The following is a 23,270-nucleotide window of genomic DNA, read 5'->3' as shown; positions in this document are numbered from 1 at the left end:
AATTAGTCTCATATTTGAACCTTTGGTGAGCTGTTATTTTGAAACTACACATCAGAACTTGCTAGAATTATCTTAGCCATTGTGTTCATTTTCATGTTGGACTTTTTATTCACACAGATAAAATGTCATGGCCTCCATCTTCTAAGTCTTCAATGTGATCAGAATCAGTTTGGTAAAATAATCAATAATCAATTATTTTACTCCTTAGATGTTAAATTTATTAGTAACTCAGCCATGTCCAAACATTTCCACAATGGGCCGATGTGACTGTAGGTTTTTGAAAAATGTAGTGTGCCTACTGCATAAACACGGAACATCGGTAAAAAATTCAGAACTTCTTGAGACTGAAGTGCTGCTTTCATTTGTTTCCACTCATTTGTGAAACTGCTCTCATTCATAATTCTTTAGTTGGAGTTTGAACCTCATCGTGTGAATCTAAACAACACCATCTTTAACCCTTTACTACTTTTAAAATGTTCAAACCACAGAACTTTATTTTCACTGCTCATTAACAGATGATGTCACGTCCTGTTGGTGTTGGCATTGGTTTCTATTGGCTGCATAATCAGCATAAAAGCTGCAGCGCATGCACCCTCACGTCTCTAAACATTAAATCTGTGATTGATTTTATGGGTCTCATAAAGACATCACTTAATCTAAACACTGTCAGCTGATTGGCTCAGCTGGGGGGCTCCAGAGCTATGGGCTGACTGAGTGGGTGTGTCTTACTGCTACAGCAGTGCCGCCCATAATCAAAGCATTTTTTGAAATTCCCTCCAAGTGGCAGGTCAGCAGAAAGCAGGGGTTTAGTTACTCTTTAAGTTTCCCATTTTTCTTTTTTCCCCAATTGAATCAGTGAAATAAATACACTTTTCCAAAGATATTCTAATGCACTCGGAACCCGAACAAAGAAATGAAAAAGTCAGCATTGGTTTTTGTCAGATTTATTCAATAAAGTCAAACATTCTTTGTCGTTCACACTTCAATCAAACACTTCTATCAGGTATTCCACACCACTAATTCAAGCTGATAGCATCATGTCTTTGTTAGCATTAGCTCAAACACAATCAAATGCAGTAAGACATTTTCACAGTGCAATTCATAATAAAAACAAGTGTAAAATTTAAAAACCGTTTTGGACAGCTTACATTATCAGCTGTAGATGTTATACTGAGCATGTTATCACTAGGTCTGGGCAATATATCCAGTTTTCTGTTTTGGTGCAATTGAAAATTAAATGTATTGGTGAGTGAGTCCTAACCCAGACCTTCACCTAAACAAGCCACACTACAGAACTCACTCACACATGCTGTCCCTTAGAGGAGAAAAACACACATTGTTCAGCTGTTGGTTCATAAATGTGCCTGTGTGGCATTTTGCATCAGCAAATTTAACCTAGAATTGTCTTTCTGAGAAGAATTTGTTCAGTTAAAAATATTGAGATTTATATGGTATATATCGCCATTTTAAGAAAAAATGTTGAGATATGAATTTTGGTCCATATCACTCAGCCCTGGTTATCACGCTGCATAAGGATGAAGAAGTTCTAGTATGGCTGAGGAACAAATCCTTTAGGATCACAGACAGAGTCCATGGCCTGCTGGATGCTGCAGGAAGAGACAACAACAACGCTGTCATTCCTACAAACACCAACATTTAAACAAAATACATATTTTCACATTGACAAAACTGCCTACATTTTTTTTTCCAGACTTAGGGCAGTGTTTCTCAAAGTTTGTGGGGTGCGACAAACAGGAGGACATTTTTAATTTCATGCTAATCTTCCTAAATGTCTTTGTTTATGGCCAATAAAGATTAACACTAAAAAAACGCCTACACAAAGAAAGAGCATTAAATCATTAGACTGCATTAGCTACGTAAGCAAATGTAACATTACTCTAAAGTACAAAAATAATGATTTATGTCGGCATGTATTTCACATACAGTAGAGCAGGACAATAAACAAACTTTCAATAGCTGACTTAAAACATTAGTATGGGCTGAGATTTGTGCCACTACAAACTGAATTTGAATAGGTGGTATTGAATTTGAAAGTAACAACTTGAAATTGACTGTTCTGAAACTGAATTAGTAACTTCAATTTTTTTCCTGTTGAAAAAAAAATCATCTTAAAGGGGACGTATCATGCTAAATCCACTTTTTTAGCCCTTAAATGCATTTTCTTGTATATTTAGAGTGTTCAGAAGTACAGAAAAGTTCAAATTAATCTCTTCAGGTGCTCCGTAGATATCTTTATATTCTGTTTTGGTCATATTTTTCAATCTGTTTCGATTTTTCTATTCTCTATTACGTTTTTTGAACAATAACGTCACAGTATTTGCAGCAGAACTGCCAAATTAGGACATCGACTCCAGGCCCAACACTTCTAGCAATCCGCCATTTTTATTTCTCGCTTTTATTTTGTAGTCCAAGTTACGAGAGGATAAGTCAAAATGTTCAGTTGCTGGATGTAGTAACCCACACGCTTCATTACACCGTCTCCCAGCATCAGAACCTTTTCAAAGTGCCTGGTTGAGTTTTATTTTTTATGGAAATGTATCCACATCTGTGGGTAAGGTCATTTTTGTGTGTGTGAAGCACTTCAAGGATGACTGCTTCAGCAACCTCCACCAGTATAAAGAAGGATTTGCCGAAAGACTTTGTCTGATTGAGGGGTCAATTCCTTCTATCTTTGGAGACGACGAACAGAGCACTTTGGTAAGCTGTAAATAACGCTAAAAAGTGTGATAAGACGTCCCTGTCATTGTTTTGTTAGCATTAGCAGTTGCACCGTCTTCATATGTTAGCGCTGTGTGCTCGTTTTAGATCCTTGATGATATGGCCTACGTGATTTAATTTAAGTCTAAAGTTTTCATTAGTCATTTCATTTTGCCGTTTTTGTCTCCGAAAAGACTGTATTAAAATGCATTTCGTGACGTTAGCTTGGCGCTAGCGTTAGCTCACTTGTTAGAGTTCTGCAGGTTCATCATTTTCATTTTCATCTCGCTCCGCCGGGTCAGACTCTGGCTCGAACATGTAAGGCTGGATGGACAAGTCTTCAGTTGTTGACATTTTGTAAATAACGTGTGAATAAAAATTTTCTGCACCGCTACATAATCGTATCTCTTCTATCAATTTACAAAAATGGCCGAACAGGGTGGAGTTGAACCGAGTGTCACCTCTGCAAACTGGAGAGGGGGCGGGGTATGGAGTGTCTCATTTGCATTTAAAGAGACCGCACCAAAACGAGTTGTTCTCAGAAGCACATCAGAAAAGGGGTAGAAAAGGGGCCTGTGGAGCTATAATAATGAGGAATTCAGACCCAAGCTTTGCAGTTCCGCTTTATATAGACCACAACTGTATGATTTATATGTAAAAAGGAAGGATTTAAAACCATGATATGTCTCCTTTAATACATTCCAAAAATTTAATATATTTTTGCTTCTCAAATTCAGATTCACTGCACGCAAATAAATGTCACTACACGAAGACACACTCGGTCAACAAGGTTGAGCAATCAATCACTGATTCACGGAACTCATGTTTACATCTACAAAAACTCCTTTTTAAGGCCCGTTGAGGGTGTGACCATAGATATTGCTCTGAATAAACTTCAGATGAGTACATTTGCATGGAAGTTATGTTAAGACTTTTTTATTTAACGTGTCTGTTGTGTTCACCTGTGTATGTATGCATATATTTGTATGCAGATATGTTTTTATGATTATGTTTTCCTCAGCCAAAGCTCACAAAGACACTTTACCTGAAATGTCCCATCGCTTGTTTTTTGTTCTTTGTGTGATCTGCGCAAAATAGGAAAACTAATCCATCCTCAGTTATGGAATATTGTTTTTTGTCAATATTAGTGGGAAACACTGCCCTCTGTCTTTAAGAGTTTCTCCTCATGATGTTTTTCTGCAGGTAAAAAAGGTCTCACTACGTGTAGTGTTAACCCAGTGATTCCAAAATGAAAAACTCTCAGGGACCCCCCCATCATGACAAAAAAAAGAAGTATGACCTTTTTTTTATAAAAAATAAAAAAAAATAAAAAAATTGGAATATTTTTATTTAAATCCCCTAAAAATAACTTGGAGAAAAAAAAAACATTTTTTTAAAGAAACATTTACATGACAACAGTATTGAGCATATTGTCAGTATCAACATAAATAACAAATAAAATAAATGTAAATTAAAAAAATAAAAATAGCCCTACCATTGCCCTATTTGTTAATAATGTTATTGTTTAACAGCTGCATTGCTAGGTGTGACACCCTGACTGTCATAGCATTTAGAACTGTAATTCATATTTTTATTTTATAAAAAATAACTCTTAATAACTAATAATTTTAGAAGAGTAATAAAGCTCTTTATTAATAACAACAACAATAATAATAATAATAATAATAATAAAGACCTCTCAGGCCACCCTACTATAACAACAAAATATTATTATTTTAAAAAGGTCACTTTTTTTTACCCTTTCTTTTTTTTTTTTTAAACTAAAAATTAGAATAATCTTCTTCAGATCTCATAAAAATAACTATTGATAACTAATAATTTTAGAACGGCACTAAAGCTCTTTATTAATAAAGTGCGTCACGCCCCCAGTTTGGGAATCACTGTGTTAACCTAAGACAACAAATCCAGTCATGGAGGAAGTTTTCATTTAAAAATAAGGTATAAAGACACTTGGTAATGTACAATTGTGTAATTTTAAATAATTAAAAAGTAATTATAGGTTATAAATAAAGGTAATAAACAAACCTGTCTGTAGAGTAGCCTCTCTCACACAGGTTGACCAGTGCGTATAGATGTCTCAGAGCGTATTCAAACTGAAACACACACACACGTGTCAGACTCGTTGCTGTGCTTACTGGTGATACTGGGACTGGGAGCTCAGCTCTACCTCTGCTTTGTGCCAGTTGAAGCAGGTGTTCTTGAAGTGAGTCAGTGCAGACTGGTAGCACTGGTGCTGAGTCAGCTCCACCTTCTCATTCAGGACCTCCTGAGCCTTGAAGCTGTTGCCTGTCACCCTCTGGACCACCAGGTTCATGGTGTCAGCCATCTTCTCCCTGACCTGAGCCACACACAGTCAGAGAACGTCCTTCATCATATCATAATCACAGCATCAAACTCACCTTGTAATGGTTCTCGATCTCCAGCAGCAGCTTCCTGGCCACTCTGATGTCATTGGAGGCCATCATCTTCCTCTTTAGGATGGCGAGGGGGACGTCAGGGCCGGGGATCAGGTCTGGATTCAGCACTGGGGGCAGTGCCAGTGGAGCAGCAGCAGCACCACCTTTGGACTGTCCCTGAAAGGCCACGACCTTCATATGGGCCAAAGTCTGTGGGAACACATGGTCTGCACGTCATTAAAAGTTCATTTTGGCTCTGAACCCTGTCATCTTGTCCAGTTTTGGCTACACGGCGTGCTCCGAGCACGTTGCAGTTAGCACTGTACGAGTGTCTGCGCTAGCTGTCCGTGCCAGCTGCTACATGTTTAGCATTGGGGTGCTAATGGGGGCTGCAAAGCTCTGGTTGTCGGCAAACTCTTTCTTGCTCGATTTGCTAACAACTAGGCTTGTGTTTCCCATCCAGTGTTTTTATTTAAGCCAAAATTAATGCAAACAAAGCTGAGAAGCTGGGCAGTCTTCTGTCTTATATTGTAGCCGGTGCATCAGTATTATGGGTATACCGGGAACTCTTGAAATGAGTCTCCACTGTTGTGGAGTGAGGAAAAAAGTGATTAACGGCATTCATTTTTTTGCCTGTTATTTTTTTCCTGTAGTTAATTAACTAATCGCAAATAATGCGATAAAGTGACAGCCCTAGTTTTTCTTCACCTCAGCTGTGATGATGCTGATTGTAATCTTGGAAACTTCTATTTCCTTGCCAATGTAAAGTCCCACGTTGGTCCTGTTGTACGACAATGTGCACTCAGATTTGCACCCATTTTCACATAAGATTGATAAATAAAGGCCAATGAGCTGTGTGTCCACACACACACACAACTAGAGATGTAAGGATATCCTAAAAAAGAGGGGATTCAAATGGATACAGCACAGTATGTGCTTCAATACTCTGCTTAAACAAATAAACAATAGGGGACTATGTGACTGTTTTAGTGCTGCTTGTTCTGAGGCCTGTCTTGGTTTCAGCCGCGTGTGTGCGTGTGTGTGTCAGAGAATTAATGGAAATGTAGAGACACAGAGAAACCACTCGGGCCTAAACATAACACCTTGTTTAATCTAGGAATCAATAATTATTCCAGCCAACATGTCCTGGGCAGTGTTGCACAAAACCAGGATAAAGCCTGGATAATCTGCTATCCTGGATAAAATTATCCCCAAACCGGTTGAACGAAAGCCAGCCAAGTTTATCCAGGACCAGTAACCATGGTGATTAAGCCTCTACAGCTAACTTGCTGCAGAGCAGGTTAACAACCAGGATAAAGTTATCCCTGTTGTGGCTTTGCTGTCAGTTCTGTGAGAAATGAGTGTTTTACAGAATGTCCATGGTTTTTATACATGTTTCTCCACCCAAATATTATTAACTAGTCATTTCATTTGTCTGTTGACTTTTGTTTATTATAATAGTTTTTATATCAAGATGTGAGAAAGCAGGCAGTTTGTTAGGAATATTTTCCTTATTAATAAAACCCTAACACACTAATTATCTCTAAAGTTAAAGATACAGAATAATCTGACTTTATTTATTATGTCTGCAATGTAACTGACAAAATTTTTTTTTAAGTGTGTCCTAAAAACATGAAAATCAATACTGTACCATTGGATCTGAAGGGTTTCACATTATTCTGACTTCACTTTAACTTTACAATAACTCCATTTATCTATTTTATTTTTCTGTCAGGCCGACGGCTATGTTGGAATACTCGGTTTAGACGGCTGTTTTGGTTTTGTTAAAACTTATTTTTATGTATATGCGACATTGTCTCGGTAACAAGCAGTTTTACGGTTATTGTAATGGTGAATCAGTGGTAGAGTTTTCACCTCCCATACGGGAGACCCAAGTTTGAGTCCCAGCTAATACACTACCTTTTTTGTGTGAGAATTTCCCCTTTTGAGGGATTAATAAATGCTTTAAAAAAAAATTTTCTCCTCCGTTTTCCTGTGATAACGACTTTATTTTCTCGAGATAATGAGATTTTGTTTTCCCGTGATAACGGGATAATTATCTTCAGATCTCAAGATAACGAAACAATACTGTAGTAAAATCATAAATCATTGCAGGAAACATCATTCAGTGTAACAATGTCAAAGGAGCAGGAGCATAGAGATCACTGCATCAGGACTTCAGTAAAGTTAGAAAGACTCAAATAATGTCTCATTATGAGATACTGTAGCCAATGAGCAACAAGCTGCAACACGCTGATCTTCAATACGATTATTGATCATTTCAGCAGGGAAAATCACATTGTTTCCTATAAGCAGCTGACGCTGAGACGTTGCGCTGAAACCGTCAACAAAGTGAACCACCAACACAATAAATATTGAATATTCAATAAGTCTGATCATGCATAGCAACGTGACCAAATTTACTGCGGACGTTGATGGTCTGCACTTGGTCATACTATAAATTACCCTACTCCTACTGGACTTGCACGGACACTCACCTTGTTTCCAAACTGCTGCACGTGGCTGGTGTTGGTGTGTTGCTTCACGATCTTAAACTGCTTCAGCAGAGTTTCCTTGCTCAGGTCCTCCTGAAGGCAAATATCCATAAAAACCAATGAAATGTTTCATATGGAGGCATCACTTCTGTCAAAGCCGTCCTAGCAGCACTTCTTTGTTCTGTGAGGCTCAGTCCAAAGCTACATCACTTCCTTCTTTCACCTTTGGGACACCAAATTGAAATCAAAATAATGAGGAACTTATGGATAGATATCATCCATGGGATTTATGTGATGAAGAAGATATCCTCTTCCCTCACAGTTGAAAGAGAATAATTTCTAAGAACGTGAAACCGATCAGATCTTATTTAAGTTGATTTTACAAGAATATGTCAGTATGAGTGGGTGCGCTCCCTAGTTATGTTCTGTTTGTCATTGTTTTCAACTTGTTATATTGTACAATATGTAAAAAAAAAAAAAGAAAGTAGTGGCAGTATGGACAGAATTTTCTGTATATATATATATATATATACACACATGACCATCCTTTTCTATACTTTGGAGTTAATATTGTTGTAAATAATGTTTGTGCGTGCTTTCTAAATAAAACACGCAGATACAATCTGCAATTGACAAAATTACTCCAAAAACAAACAAAATTGCTCAAAACACATACAAAAAGGACAAAATCAAATACACAAAATTACAAATAATTGCACAAAATACAAAAATACATTTAAAAAAATGTTACAAATATTTGCACAAAAGAAAAACAAAAATATAAATACACAAGACTACAAAATGGTTAAAAATGTCCGTTTGCATTCCCAGGACACAGTCAAATATTTACTCTGGACATTTCTGTGTTTTTCTAAATTATTTTGCTTTGTTTAATGATTCTTTAAATTCTCTTAATATGGATTTTATTTGATAATCTTTTGGTTTGTGTGTAGAGCTGGGCAATATATCCATTTAGTGCAAAACTGTGATTAACAACCAGCTTATTTTCACACAGGGCCCTTTTCATTCCAATATAAATAATCTAAGAATGTTTAAAATGTATTTCTGTACATATTGTATAAATAAAACAGACTTCTGAGGGCCCCCCCACCCCCAAACCCACCCACCCGTGGCCTGATGCCTTTAACAGTAAATGTCTAAAACATGAGGAATAATAAAGACAGTGACCCACAGCATCCGAGTCCTCCATCCAGTTGACGCTGTACCAGTCCCCCAGGTAGGTGTCTCTCTTCTCATCGTAGTAGCAGGCGTATGAGGACTCGTGGGCGTTGGCCGCTGTCGTGGCATACACTGAAAATTCCATACATTTCCATTAGATTTCAATGCTTTGGAAGGTAAAACATCCACTTTACAGAGGGCAGGTCTGATGGAAGTGGAGCCACAGGACCTTGGACGATATCACATGATGTCTCACACCTGACAGAGAGGCGATCACCATTAAAGTCAGCTGCTCATAACGCTGAGCACAGTCACACTGAAGTCACAGGTTACCAACGTACCACGTTATGAGCTCTGGTAAATGATTGTTCTCTTCTAACCTCAGAGCTGAAAACACACCAACAACTAACACTCAGTGGCTACGTTTATATGAGAGCTTTAATTCAGAATACAAATTAAATTCTCTTCAAAAAGATTAAAAATCACTATTGTGAACAACTAATTCCAATTTAAACTTAAATCTAAAGTAGTTGGCTGGTGTATTCTGATTTTAATTTCAAATTGAATAAGTCCTCGATCAGGTCATTTTAATTACAGCTCAATTATGATTACAATGACCAGCATTTTTGCGACAGTTAGCCTGTGCCTATCTCCGGCTCACACTGGGCGTTAAGCACTGGACAGGGCACCAGTCCATCGCAGGGCAACACACAGACAACCACTCACACTCACTCCTATGGGCAATTTAGAGACTCCAATCATGACTCCAACAGTCAGCCAGAGTACCCAGAGGAAAACCACGCAGCACGGGGAGAACATGCAAACTCCGCACAGAAAGGACCAAAGTGTCCACCCCAGGTGCTGTGAGGCGGGCATGCTAACCACAAAGCCACTGTGCTCGCTAAAAAGCAACAGATTTTTTCAATTACGTTTACAATTATAACTGACCCCAACACTGTCCTTGATCTTGTATACAGTCTTGGACCAAAGTATTTACCCCCCTGAAAATTCTACAGAAAAAAATAGCATTTCTCCCAGAAATTGTTCTAATTACAAATGTTTTTGGTATACACATGTTTATTTCCTTTATGTGCATTGAAAAAAAGACCAAAAAAAAGCAGAGAAAAAAGCAAAATATGCGCACATATTACACACGAATTGATAATCATGAGGTGAAATATTCCGATATATCGCTGAAACAAGTTTTTCTTACAGCCTTAGTTAAAACAGAGATTAAATCCTTACAGTTTATGAAATAACATTTCTATTACCAGTACATTTCTCTATAATGTTCAATATTCTGCCTTGTAACATGTTGAATTAAATTTAAAATAGAAACAAAAAAGGAAGTAAACCAAGTACAGTTGTACTGTTAATACTGTTAAAGTTCCAGAGTCACAGGTGAGAGCTGAGCTCCTCATTATTGATCTGCGCAGACCTGACCAGGATCAATGTTTAACTCACCATCAACGTCAGAAGGCAGGTCGCTCATCATGGAGCCCGACTCACATGCTTCGATGTAGAACACCATCTAAAGAGGGAATGAACAGTGAGACACTTTAGCCTCATCTGAGCACATTTTAACACTACAGTCACTATTCAAAGTCCTATTGTGCACCATTGAGTGCACAAAGACCTCAGACTCTAAGAGGTCAGAAACTGAAGAACAACAGGATGTGAATCATTAGACTACAAAAGGAACACAATTAACTTTGATATCACTTTCATAACAGAATGTGACCAAATTAGCAGTGGATAAGTCTGGAGCTAACGATGCAGACCAGACATGACACAGGATTGGCTCTTAGAGCTGCTCATTTACTCATATTCATCACATTGGCTCGTACAGTGAGGTGAAAGGTGATTTAGAGCCATAACACGAGGAATGACTTTGAGATGTAATGTCACATTCAGCCTGGACGGTAAAACTGATCACGATAGAGATGTAATCAATATCAATCGAAAATATGTGCGATAGAATGTTCGATAATTTCACTGAACTTCTTTACAAAAGGCCCGGAAACAACCCCTGTAGGCAGAGGAACAGCTTGAGCCACTCCAAAGTAGCTGTGTACATTAGTAGTTCTCATGTTTTACCACCTGAAAGGACGAGCTGAGCAAACGCAGAGGTCAGTGCATGCTGCGCATACAGACACACGGGCGCACTGAACTAAAGCATGCTAAGCTAACCCATCGACACATGAGATGGGGGTAAGAGCTAACCACTTTATAAAAGGAATACACTAAGTAAAAAGTACACGTCTTGCTGTCAAGTGTTAAATCTTACTTATGGTAAGATTTAACAAATATCAAAAAAAATAAAACAAAAAAGATTCAGCAGCAGTTTATATTATATCATGTTATTTTTTATTATTATGAAAAGAATTTCATTATAAATGAGGAAACAAATGCCAAAATTGCCGACATAATATTTTTTTTTTTTTTCACCTTGTCTGCACATGCTGTTGAAGGTTAACACTACAAGAAGTGCAATCTTTTAACAGCAATGCATATTTTATTATTGCAATTAAATAAATGAATTTATTTCATTGCATAATTGTGACCATCACCAGCCCTCCCTAGGGAAGGGTAAATACTTTATTAAAGGGAGGATGTAAAAAAGAGAGGGCAGTGTTACACCAGGGTGAGGGGGGTGGGGGGGGAGTTAACAGGGAGGAGGGATACAAGATAGGAAAACGAATGGGTGGGGAATAGTCAATAAGTTTCAAGTGATGTGATGTGAAATTGTGGTTGTGTATATTGTGCTTATTGTTGTGTTATCAAGCCAGTCTGGTGACCAGTGTGCGGCTTAGGAATAATGGTGGTGGCTGTGAGCAGAGGAGGAAGTGAGTGGAAGTTACATAAAACAGGTATTTGGGAACAACGTGTCTATGGTTGAGCCCAGTATGAGTGTTATCCCACAGCCCGAGGCTAGTGCGTCCATGACAAATGTGATTCCAAGAGCCGCTACTGCAAAACCCATGAGCCGCCCCCGGGCCCGAAGAAGCAGTCGGGCCAGCAGAAAGAGCGAGAGATCTAGGGGCCCCCGGCGACCACCCCACGGCCAAGCAGCCCCCCGAACGCCCCCAAGGTCCCAAGCCGAGAGGCTGCCATTGCCCCCCCATACACACCCGAAAAGCCCCCAAGGAGCCAAGGACCCAGCGCACCACGCCACCGACTCCAACCCAGTTCCCGGCCACAGCCCAGCAGGACCGCACAGCCCCAGACGGCACAAGGCCAGCAGCCCAGGGCCCGCCGCCCCCCGGACAGCGCAAACCACGGGGCAGCGCCCCCCGCCGGCCCGCGAGCAACCGGCGACCCCCACCGCGGGGACGGAGGCACCCCAACGGCACACATCCAGCGTGGGACAGCAGCCCCCAGCCAAAGATGCCCCGGACCCACCCACCAGTCCGCAGATGGCAGGACATACCCACCAGGCGGCCGAAAGCAACCTCAACCACCGGAACAGCTAACGCCGCCCCCCAGTAAACAGCATCATCCCGAGGCGCCAGACAACCCTGCCCCAACCCCGGTGAGGACACCAGCACCCCCCCAGCACACCCACCCCCCAAACCGGCGAGGCAGGCCACCCCGGGCCCGCACACCGCGGGGCCCGCCCCCAAGGCCACCAGGAGAGAAAGCAAGCACCAAGCCACACCCAAGGGGGAGAGGCACCCCCGCGCCCCACCCGGCCGACACAGCCCGGAAAGACCCCGCAAGGAGAGACCCCCCGAGACCCACCGCCACGCCCGACCGCACCATCTTGATGTACTTTTACTCTATGCAGTGGCCCAGCCACCAACAGAGGGGCCAGGCCCCCACCGGAGAGGCCCAAATATGTGTACCAACCCACCACCCTGTTATGGTGCCTCTCCATTCCCCAATGGAGAGGCACTTAACATAATATTTTCTTAATACCTAAGCTGCTGCTCGTTCAATGTCAGATGTTAGTTCTACCTAAGGTCTGCACTGATTTATAATTTACAAAATGCACATTTTCTTTGATTAAGCATTTATTTAATGTCAATATTTATACATTTAACAGTTCATTTTTTTAATTGAGTTTTTTTCCATAGTTTTGTGGACCTCTTTTTAAATGTTAAGGATTATGTTTAAAATAAAAGTTTTGATTACTTATTTTGAATAGGTAAAAAACGAAACAAATTATGATATCGACCGATATGAAACACTTATTCAGGCATATCGTCTAGCCTTATGTCACATATCCTACAGGCAGAGATAAACCATGTCTTGCTGCTCACCTCTTTGTATTTCTTGTTGCTGTGCATGTACTTGATTGCATCCTGGAGGTCTTTTACATTGAGCTGCAGAAAAAAGGGAACAATTTGGATCATTAATCAGGAAACTCTAGATATATTCCATCAAGGCAAGTGAAACCCACAAAGAATGAAATGGTATTTAAATTTGAATGAAAAGCATTCTACAGGCAAATGCTGCTTCAAAATAAACTCCATGTTTACTTCCAATGAATGTGAAAAATGCCTTGAATAACCAACCACCTGAAAACTAAAGTGTTTACATGTTCAGTGATTGTGTGAGGAGACATAAAATCAGGTCTGAAATATTTCCAAGTGAACTTTCAGTCCACAGGATTATTTAACTACACTCTGGTACCAATAGTTGATCGTTTAAAGTCAACAAAGCTCTGGATCTCTTACACTCTCTTCAGTCACATTCTTTCTAGCTATGTCACGATGAAACAAGCTCATGGTTGAGATAAAGCTTCACAATTAATCACATTTTAATTGTGATTATGATTTTGGCCTCCACGAATAAATTAACCTGATCGTCAGCGAGATTTACATTTAAAATGCTCCTCTAACTGTGGTTTTTTTAGGTGTAAACAACTAATTAGTATTAATTAATTAATCCAGCAGACACAAAAAATGTTGACAGGCCAGTGTTTCTTGCTCCAAACCTGTAGGCCTAATGTTCTTAACTCTTCTTTATTCGCTGTAATTGTTTTCAAGCAGTTGCACTCAGTGTATTTATAGTTAGCCCATAGTACATTTTGGGAAATTCTTGGGTACATTTTAGTATTTATCAATATTCTTGTTCCAAGCTTTTCTTTTGCACTGTAAACTGTTCACATATTGTTTTTTAAAAAGTAGTTAAATAAAAATACAGATATTTTCCCTAAAATGATGAATAATCAAGATTCAACTACTGATCAAAATAATCGTGATAATCATTTTGGCCATAATCTTGCAGCCCTAGATTGAGAGCAGATATGGGCAACTTTGATCACCGTGCATGATACAGAAATGTGAGGCCACATGATGAGAATTCACATCAGCATTTAGAATTTAATAGATCTTTATTTTTATTATTGGCCACGGTTACATGATGTTTTTTTTAATTCAAATTTGGATTTAAGTTGAATTTGGAATTAAATTTGCATTAGGAATTAAGTGTTTACAAGGTCAGTTTAAAGAGGATTTAACTTTTATTCTGAATTAAAGAGAAATTAAAAGCTCCCATGTAAACGTGGCCACTGTCATTCTTCTTGTTGTTTTGTGAAATTTTGTTGTCTTTTGTTTATGTGACCTTATTTTGGAGGCCACAAGTATTGAAGGGTGTGTTTGATCTGTAGTCACCACACTAAAAACATGGATGGTTTCTATGCTAATTAGTTCCTGGTTCTGTTTTTGAGCAAAAAATGCAGTTTGAAGGTTTTACTCACATCATCAGAGGGAAAAGCCAGAATACCGGGTGCGCCGTGATCGGTGAAGTACACAAAAACGTGATCGTTGGGGCCGCTGGTGAAGAACAAAACACCAAGCTTGACAAACAGCTTGACAAAGTTATAAAAGTCTTCCTCTTTCAGCTGCAGCTGAGTTTGGAACTCACCTCTGCAACACTTTTCCTGAGCCGCCTTTGACAGCGGCAGCGTCGCCCTTCAGCACCGCCAGGAAGTTGTCAGGAGTGACATCCTGCAGGAGAAAGTCAACACTCCTTTAACATCTCACACTTTCCACATTCACAGTGACACTCACCTCTCCTGTGTAGTCTTTAGGAACTCCCTTGTACACATCTGTACCGTTGGGCCTGTTGATCACGATGCCAGGGGTGGGGTTCCTGGGAAAATGGGACACAAATCAACCAAACGATTAGGATTAATGCACAGAGGAAACATTCTGTGATACAACTTTTAGGATTGGAAACAAAAAAACACTACATTTGTGGTGAAACTTTGAAAAGGCAACATGGTAAGAAGACTACACGCCTACAGAGATTAAACTACTTTAAGATGTGGACTGATGCCCAACACTGTCTATTATTTTTCTTACTATGGACTTTATATTTTGTTAAGCACAGTGAGATGACTTTGTTGTAATTTGCGCTATATAAATAAAGTTGAGCTGAGTACACTAATGCTTTCCACAGTTCCTTAATACAATAAAAAAAAGTGAAAATCTACTTTTAGAATGCAGAACTGAGATTTGAACAGGAGCGATTGGTTCATAAACACATCTCAGTATCTACGAAGCACTAATACAGTTACATGAATTAAAGTGATCAAAGGTTTTCTATAGCTTGTTATACTGCAGAGTGAGGTTAATTTTTTTTTTAGAAATGAGTCTTAAATCTCTGTCGATAAGCATAGGTTTGGTGACTCCAACTCAGATCTTTCACTCAGGCTCATTTGTCAGTAATGAATGAATCACTAAAATTGTTTCCTTGTGACTCATCTCAGGAGAACTCGTTCTGCGGCAGCTACATGTCAGATCACATGACCACTGTATTATAGTTCACAGAGTGATCCACAAACATGTGACTATATCTGATCTGACGGTCACATGATTGTTAGAACACAATCAAGTGCAGATGAATTCTACTCTGATTACTACTGCTGAATCAAAACAAACTGAATATAGAAACCTGAACCAAAGCTTTCTCAACAATGATATAGTTTTAACTATATATATATTTTATCATGTACACATATACATTGAACGTCACAGAGGGGCGAGGTCGGGCCACCCATGGGAGGTTCGTCCCCTAAGGGTACCAACCATTGCTAGGCTAAAGCTAAGTTATTGCTATTTCTAGGCTAATGCTAGCTAATGTCATTGGCCTTGGCCGACACCCCCAGCCCAAAAACCATCAAGCGACGGGGGCATGGCAAGCCAGAGAGAAGTCTCAAATTGGCCACGCCCAGAAATAACTCATAAGGACACGCACGAAAGTGATCAGCAGACGCCTCTGAGGAAGACTGTCAGTTGGCAATCGTGTTATGTTTACAGTTTGCCTGTTCTTACTTATTATGTTTAAAGTTTGACTATTGTTCTTATTTATTATCATGTTTACAGACTAGTGTGCCTGTTGTTCTAAATATTGTTTACACTCATGTAGACAACTTGACATTTATTTGTTACAAGTTAAAGTTTTTATATTTAATTTAGCAGTATTCTGCATCTTTGTCTTGTATCATATTTATGTATTATACGAATACGTGTGTTCTTTTTGAGTAAAGTGTCAAAATATGAATTTTGCTACATATCGCCCAGCCCTACTTTAAAATGTTGTTCTAGACTTCCAAGCAGAGGCCAACTTAGCAAATATTCACACAGTACATTTACTACATCACACAGAACCAAAAACGCTCAACTCACATTTTGTTATTGGCCAAGTCATCGTACATCATGACCACGATCTGCTCGTCTGGGATTCCGTTCCTGTGCACGATCTGGTAGGCATGGCAAGCATCGGCCTGACGGGAACCAAGAAGCATCAATATTAAACATCATTATTATATTATTGTTAAAATATTGATTCACCATTCATTACGTTTTCCTTTTTTGGTGACAATATAAAAGGGATCCTCCACTGTTTATACAAATGTGGCCTAAAACCTTTGAAATGTCCTTATTAGAAGCACTATGTCTAACAAAACACATTATTTTGCACCATATTCATTTTATTAACTTTTAAAAATGGGACTACTTACTCATATATATATATATATATATACACACACACACACACACACACACACACACATTCCAGAGTTATATTTGTTTTTTATACAATTATAGTGTAATTTGTATTCTACCCTGACTCTTCATTGTAAAGGGAGAAAATAATTGTTTTTCATTGTAATTGGGGAAAAAAAAAAAAAAAAAAGCGGTTTAACTTAATCGAAATCGACTTGAGATAAATTAATGGGTAATTGCAATTTCAAAATGTAATTGAGGCCAACCATGCCCTGCTCACCCTCTCACCTGGTGCCGGTAGTTGTACCAGCCGTTGGATCCAGCCACGATCAGAACCCAGTGTTTACCGCCGTCCTCCACCTCCTCCAGCGGGGACGGGAACCCACACACCAGCCCCAGGCTCAGGCCCAGCAGGGCGAACAGGACACTCCGACACATCCCCTCTGCTTCAGCGGAAATCCTTACCGGGAACCGGAGGAGTTCAGGCTCGACTGGACAACAACAACAAAGTGTCACATGACTACAGCGTCATTACCGGGAAGCTAACCACAACCTGCTAACAGAGTGATAATAGGACGAGGGAGAGAGTTTATCATGTTAAACAGCATGACAGTTACAGTCCCTCACACAAAATAACACGGTATATTTTAAAAGATGGTGTAGGTGAGCTTTAGTTACCTTAGTGAGCAAAGGACGAGGAAGAAGAGGATGAATCTACTGGACAAACATCGTCAGTGAGTTTATATGGAAACAGTGGGAAGGCGGCGCGTGGGAATGGGACTACAGCAGCCAATCAGCTCACTGGAGGGCGGAACCACCTCGCTGTAAACGCTCATGTGATTTGATATGATTTAAGTCACATGACAGATCACAGAGCCACACATGGTGGTTGGGGTTCCTTTCACACTGCAACTGCACGAATTGGGGGTGCGGTGGGGGGTCATAGGTCAAGAGACACCAACTACCAAGTCAAAGTAAAATTCCTCGTGCTGTCTGAAAACTGCACTTTGCATATAAAACATATTTGATTCTGATCCTCGGTGGGATTTTGTGACCACCATACATTATTATTTATTTATGATGAGTGTCTCTTGAATTTAATCCAAAGAAAAACTAACAAAAAGACCCTAAAATATCATAGTAACACTGACTCTACACATTGGCAAACGAGATTACTGCTACCTGCACTGATTTTTCATTACAAGGAGAGAGAAATAAGAAAGAGAGAGATCTGAAAAGTGAGATATAATGAAAGAGCGTTGATGATGTGAGAGAAAATGAGATACAGGACTTTGAAAGTTCTTTACTATTTCTCGGATGTAAATGAATTTCCTAAACGTAAGACTTCACAGCTGAGTTCATTATTTTACAGTTAGACTTTGCTATTGACTCGCAGAACCTACTTATTGTAAGGGGATGAAAATATATGACACTATAAATATACATTTTTGAATTTGTCACTTTCGGTCCTTGGTCTGTTTAGGTGTAGATTCAAAGCAAACACACAAAATAACAGAAAATACAGTTAATTACAAAAATACACATAGGGATTCAAAAAATGACAAAAAACACAGAAAAACTCAAAAACAGACAAAATGACAAAAATAAAAAAAAACACACACACAAAATGACAAATACACAAAAAGAAAATAACACTAAAAGGACCAAAACATAAAATGACAATAAAAACACACAATATGACTAACAAAAAACACCCTACACAAAATACCTTCAAAAAATACATGAAAATACACAAAAAAAAGCACACACTCTGCTGTTTCTTGTGTTAATGCTCAGATTGGTTGATATTCTAATGCTGACATGAATGTTGATCATGTGACATTCAGATGAGATACAATCACATTTTTGTGGCTGTGCTGTGATAAAAGCTGATCATCTCTGAGTTAGATCTTTTTCCTTCTTACTGAGGAAGACACATTTTCCCACAGATTGTGGTCAAACACTTGTATAATGTTTATGATGAGTCATGAAGTGTGAGCAGTAGACCACTGGACCCATGTGGAGTTTGCCTCGCTGCTTTCAAATAGATCCCAAGATGTCTGCGAGTTAATTAGTTCACTAACCAATATTCACAATGAAAAATTAAATGCAGATTCAAGAAATATCTGCTTTTGTGCAACCTGTAAAAACAAACCAAATAAACTGCAGAAGTGTAAATTATGTAATAAAGAGCAAACTTATTTTAATTTAACACAGATGAGGCTTTAATATTCAAAGGTAAAACAAGTTACACAAAATGTTTACAGTTATGCTTACAGAAGGTAAACAATTACATTAAATAAATCAACTGTAAAAACTTTTTTTTCCCTAACCACAGGTTTTTTGGACTTTTTCGCATTCCAACGTCAGCCAGCCCCCTCTTTGTTTACCCTTTGAGTAGGCCATGTGTGTGTGCCACAGCCATGTTCAATTTTTTATTAACAGCGCACTATGCTGAGATTAAGCTACTGTGAAGTTGCTGTTGCACTTTTGCTTAAACCTGGTTAAAGCTTGAAATTGTTAATGACAGGGACTTGGGATTGTTCTATGTATTTTAACGCTTGAGAACAATTACAGCAATAAAGTTGCACTCACCGATCAGTGAATTAAAAAAAAAAAAAAAAAAAAAAATCACAGATCCGATCATATAAATTCAAGTTGTTTTTTTTTTTTCAGGTACCAACCTATGGAATCAGAACAGTATCATAATGAATGAACTCTTGCAGGGTTTTTCACGAATGCACATGCTTTGTTTCACAGTTGTATTTCAGATTCATAAATGCACACGATCTGTTTCACAAATATTATTTTGAGGCACACGTGTAATATAAATCCACAGATAATGCAAATTGCTGAATATGCATTTACAAACCACTTCTGTGCTGTGAAACTTCTGTGTATTTGTGAAAGAAATCTCTGACAAATTGACAAATTCAGCCAATCAGATGTGCTTGCTTTCAGCCAATCATATGGCTTCTTACATTTTCTCCACACTTTTCACAAATCAGTAGCTCTACAATTGGTTTAAAAGTGTGGAGAAAATGTAAGAAGCCATATGATTGGCTGAAAGCAAACACATCTGATTGGCTGATGAATCTGTCAATCAGTGTCATTTGTGAAAAACCCTGCCAGAGTTCATTCATTATGATACTGTTCTGATTCCATACCGACCAAATTCCTTCGATACTACCTGATACAGATTCACAGAAAATCAAACGTTACCATTATTTTCGGACCAAAACGCAGCCTTGTGACTGTAAGGGAGTGAAAGAGTTGAAGATTTTCCAAGCAGGACATGAACATAACATTTGTTGCCAGAGTGTGTGTGTGTGTGGCACTTTAACTGCGAATGAATGTGCTGGTCGCTCGACCAGTGTGCAGAGTGAGGGAGCGCATGAGACCGGAGCAAATTGATTATAAGCTGTACTCCACTCGTAACATGCTCAGGCTGAATAAACAAAACAAGCACTCGTACACATACAAACACACACATACAAACCCACATGTACAAACACACACAGACACTAACAGAGCCTCAGACTGTGGAAGAAGTCCGGCGCTCAGCTGATCCACTCTAACGAGAGACATTTTTGCACAGTTTTCACCAAGTTTGCACAAATGCAACAGGGTTAGCATCTACAAAAAGTTTCATCACGACAATGACGTCATTGATCGGATCGACGAATTAAGACATTACAGCCGATCACATGCATTGCATAAAATGCAACATATCGGCCAATCTGATAAAGCCTACAAATAACATTTGAAAGCTCAGACTTTTGTTTATAACATTTACATGTCAAACATCACATTTAAATGGTTTTTCTCCTGTGTGCATTCTCATGTGTAAATTAAGGTCAGACTTACGAAAAAAACATTTACTACAAACCTCACATTTAAATGGTTTCTCTCCTGTGTGGAACCTCCTGTGTGACTGAAGGTGATGCTTTTGAATAAAACATTTACTACAAACCTCACATTTAAATGGTTTCTCTCCTGTGTGGATTCTCCTGTGTGACTGAAGGTGATGCTTTTGAATAAAACATTTACTACAAACATCACATTTAAATGGTTTCTCTCCTGTGTGGCATCTCATGTGTTTCTTAAGGTCAACCTTTTGAATAAAACATTTACTACAAACATCACATTTAAATGGTTTCTCTCCTGTGTGGATTCTCCTGTGTCGCGTAAGGTTGACGTTCCCGTTAAAACATTTACTACATACATCACATTTAAATGGTTTCTCTCCAGTGTGGATTCTCATGTGTTTCTTATGGTCAGACTTTTGAATAAAACATTTACTACATACATCACATTTAAATGGTTTCTCTCCAGTGTGGATTCTCATGTGTTTCTTATGGTCAGACTTCTGAATAAAACATTTACTACAAACATCGCATTTAAATGGTTTCTCTCCAGTGTGGATTCTCCTGTGTCGTTTAAGGTTGACGTTCCCGTTAAAACATTTACTACAAACATCACATTTAAATGGTTTCTCTCCTGTGTGGATTCTCATGTGTCGTTTAAGGTCGACGTTCCCGTTAAAACATTTACTACAAACATCACATTTAAATGGTTTCTCTCCTGTGTGGATTCTCATGTGTTTCTTATGGTCAGACTTTTGAATAAAACATTTACTACAAACATCGCATTTAAATGGTTTCTCTCCAGTGTGGATTCTCCTGTGTCGTTTAAGGTTGACGTTCCCGTTAAAACATTTACTACAAACATCACATTTAAATGGTTTCTCTCCTGTGTGGATCCTCATGTGTGACTGAAGGTGATGCTTTTGAATATAACATTTACTACAAACATCACATTTAAATGGTTTCTCTGCTATGTGGATTCTCAGTGTTGAAGCTGCACTAAGTGATGCCCTCTCACCACCCACACATTTAGATGTCATTTTTACCTGAATCTTCTTCTTTGAACACATCTGTTGAAATGAACTCCTCTGTGTTTTGGAAGCTTTACAACCTATTTCAGCATTTTTACTTGAGTCAGACATCTTTCTCTTTTTCCTGGTGGAGTCACAGTCAGCTTCATCTTCAGTTTCAGACTCTGACAGAGGTTTCTGCCAACAGTCTTCATCATCCTCCTCGCTACTATCTTCAGTCTGAGATGAGTCTGTTTCAGTTCCATCAGGACCTGGATCTGGGTTCTGGGCTGCTTCTGCTCCTTTGCTGGTAATTCCCACAGTTTGTCTTTTCATTAATTCATTTAAACTGCAGGTTGAAGGTTCCTCCTTCATGTTCATTTCTGTTAGTTGTCTCCAGTGTAGCTGGGAGGCCAGAGGCTTCTCCTCTTCATCTTCACATTTAACAGGACAAGCAGCACTGTTTGTCTCCTGCTGCACACAAAGCTGCTTTTCCTCCTGACCTTCACTGAGCATCTCTGGTTCCTCCTTTATGTGCAGACGCTCTGGGAGAAGCTGCTCCACATTCTTCCTGTCACTGAAAACACCATCAGTGACTGAAGGCTGCTGGAGCTGTAATCTGTGCAGGTGAACTTTGTGCATGAAGGCAGTCATTTTAAATGTTTCAGTTTCATCTGTATTTGGAACAGATTGGGGACAGAATTGTCTACTGGTGTTATGGTGGAGACTGATGTCAGGAAGGATCATTTTCATCTCAGCATCCACTGGAACATCTTGCTCTCCATGTTCAGTCTTGATGGCTCGTAACGGAGGGGATGTGTTCACTGATGTCCCTGCTGTCTTCTGATGGGACCAATATTGATTTCGTTCGAAGACAACATTTCTCTGTGGACTGCAGTGATCTTTAAAGGCTTGAAAAACATCCTCCATTGTCAGCTCATCTCTCTCACCTCTAACCATCAGTGTGTTGAACACTTCCAGTGCATCCTCGCCGATGGTGTGGAGTAAAATATCAATCTTTCCTTGTTCATCTTTCTCCCCTGAGGCCGCTATGTACCACCGAAAGCTTTGTTCCCAGCTGCACCAGTTGTCAGCATGGTTAGCGGTGAGAAACAGTGGAGACGGTGCTCTCAACTGCTCCATTTCCTCCTCTTTTTCTACTCTCTTTACTCTTCCATCCTGTAGCGTCTCGGTGGTGCTAGCTCCTCTGCTAGCTCGGTTAGCATCTGCTCCAGCCTCTCTGTGTCTGTAACTCCGTCTTCTGACACCGTGTTGTGCTCTTTACTTTCCACTGGAGTTTTAAGGCGCTATTATAGTGTGGTCTGAGTCCGTCTGTAGGCTGGATATTAACAACATTCACTGTTAGACTCACAGAGACACGTGTTGTTGCCCCGCCGCTCTTTCTTCTTCTGCTGTTCGAATAAGCCTTTTCACACTCTGGAACTGCGCATGCGTGACCTGTGGGGGTCATAGGATATCTGAGCACTTTAGAGAGAAACAGACCTTCTGCTTCCACTACTTTGACAAGCTTTTAACTTTTGATTGTTATGTATTTTCTGTATTTGCTGACTTCTGTTTCTGACTTGTGTAGTTGTTTTAACAACTGTAAAATGTTTTAAAGTTTTTG

At 39.3% G+C, this 23,270-nt stretch overlaps 2 protein-coding genes across 4 annotated transcripts; both read right to left on the bottom strand.

Annotated features, from left to right (window-relative positions):
- Positions 1–1,381: 1,381 nt before the first annotated feature.
- On the bottom strand, positions 1,382–17,546 carry lgmn (legumain). Its single transcript, XM_028442583.1, has 14 exons — positions 17,446–17,546; positions 17,056–17,258; positions 16,447–16,544; positions 14,827–14,908; positions 14,681–14,763; positions 14,514–14,589; positions 13,072–13,134; positions 10,274–10,340; positions 8,823–8,941; positions 7,634–7,723; positions 5,139–5,345; positions 4,907–5,077; positions 4,765–4,832; positions 1,382–1,607 (listed from the first exon to the last, which is right to left on the bottom strand). The coding sequence occupies exons 2-14, from the start codon at positions 17,203–17,205 to the stop codon at positions 1,547–1,549; spliced, it is 1,335 nt and encodes a 444-aa protein (XP_028298384.1). The 5' UTR covers positions 17,206–17,258; positions 17,446–17,546; the 3' UTR covers positions 1,382–1,546.
- Positions 17,547–19,881: 2,335 nt separating this feature from the next.
- Positions 19,882–23,067, bottom strand: LOC114460645 (zinc finger protein-like). Of its 3 annotated transcripts, XM_028442553.1 has the most exons (3): positions 21,520–23,067; positions 21,100–21,267; positions 19,882–20,931 (listed from the first exon to the last, which is right to left on the bottom strand). In XM_028442553.1, the coding sequence occupies exons 1-3, from the start codon at positions 22,784–22,786 to the stop codon at positions 20,567–20,569; spliced, it is 1,800 nt and encodes a 599-aa protein (XP_028298354.1). In that variant the 5' UTR covers positions 22,787–23,067; the 3' UTR covers positions 19,882–20,566. The 3 variants fall into 3 exon arrangements, with proteins under 3 accessions (XP_028298354.1, XP_028298353.1, XP_028298355.1); XM_028442552.1 differs by having other exon boundaries at positions 21,100–23,067; XM_028442554.1 differs by lacking the exon at positions 21,100–21,267 and having other exon boundaries at positions 19,882–20,656; positions 21,497–23,067.
- Between the last annotated feature and the right edge of the window lie 203 nt (positions 23,068–23,270).

This window comes from Gouania willdenowi, unplaced genomic scaffold (assembly GCF_900634775.1).
Source record: "Gouania willdenowi unplaced genomic scaffold, fGouWil2.1 scaffold_55_arrow_ctg1, whole genome shotgun sequence".
In the NCBI taxonomy this organism is placed as follows: Eukaryota; Metazoa; Chordata; class Actinopteri; order Blenniiformes; family Gobiesocidae; genus Gouania; species Gouania willdenowi.
This window is presented reverse-complemented; position numbering and strand designations above follow the sequence as displayed.

Excerpts from the sequence above, each read along its gene's own strand:
- LOC114460645 (XM_028442552.1), bottom strand. The coding sequence starts at position 22,786 with ATGGAGCAGTTGAGAGCACCGTCTCCACTGTTTCTCACCGCTAACCAT. Across the intron at positions 20,932-21,099 it reads ACACATGAGAATCCACACTG|GAGAGAAACCATTTAAATGT; the intron begins GAGAGAAACCAT and ends GAATCCACACAG.
- lgmn (XM_028442583.1), bottom strand. The coding sequence starts at position 17,205 with ATGTGTCGGAGTGTCCTGTTCGCCCTGCTGGGCCTGAGCCTGGGGCTG. Across the intron at positions 14,764-14,826 it reads CTAAAGACTACACAGGAGAG|GATGTCACTCCTGACAACTT; the intron begins GTGAGTGTCACT and ends TTTCTCCTGCAG. Across the intron at positions 8,942-10,273 it reads CCTGCCTTCTGACGTTGATG|TGTATGCCACGACAGCGGCC; the intron begins GTGAGTTAAACA and ends TGGAATTTTCAG.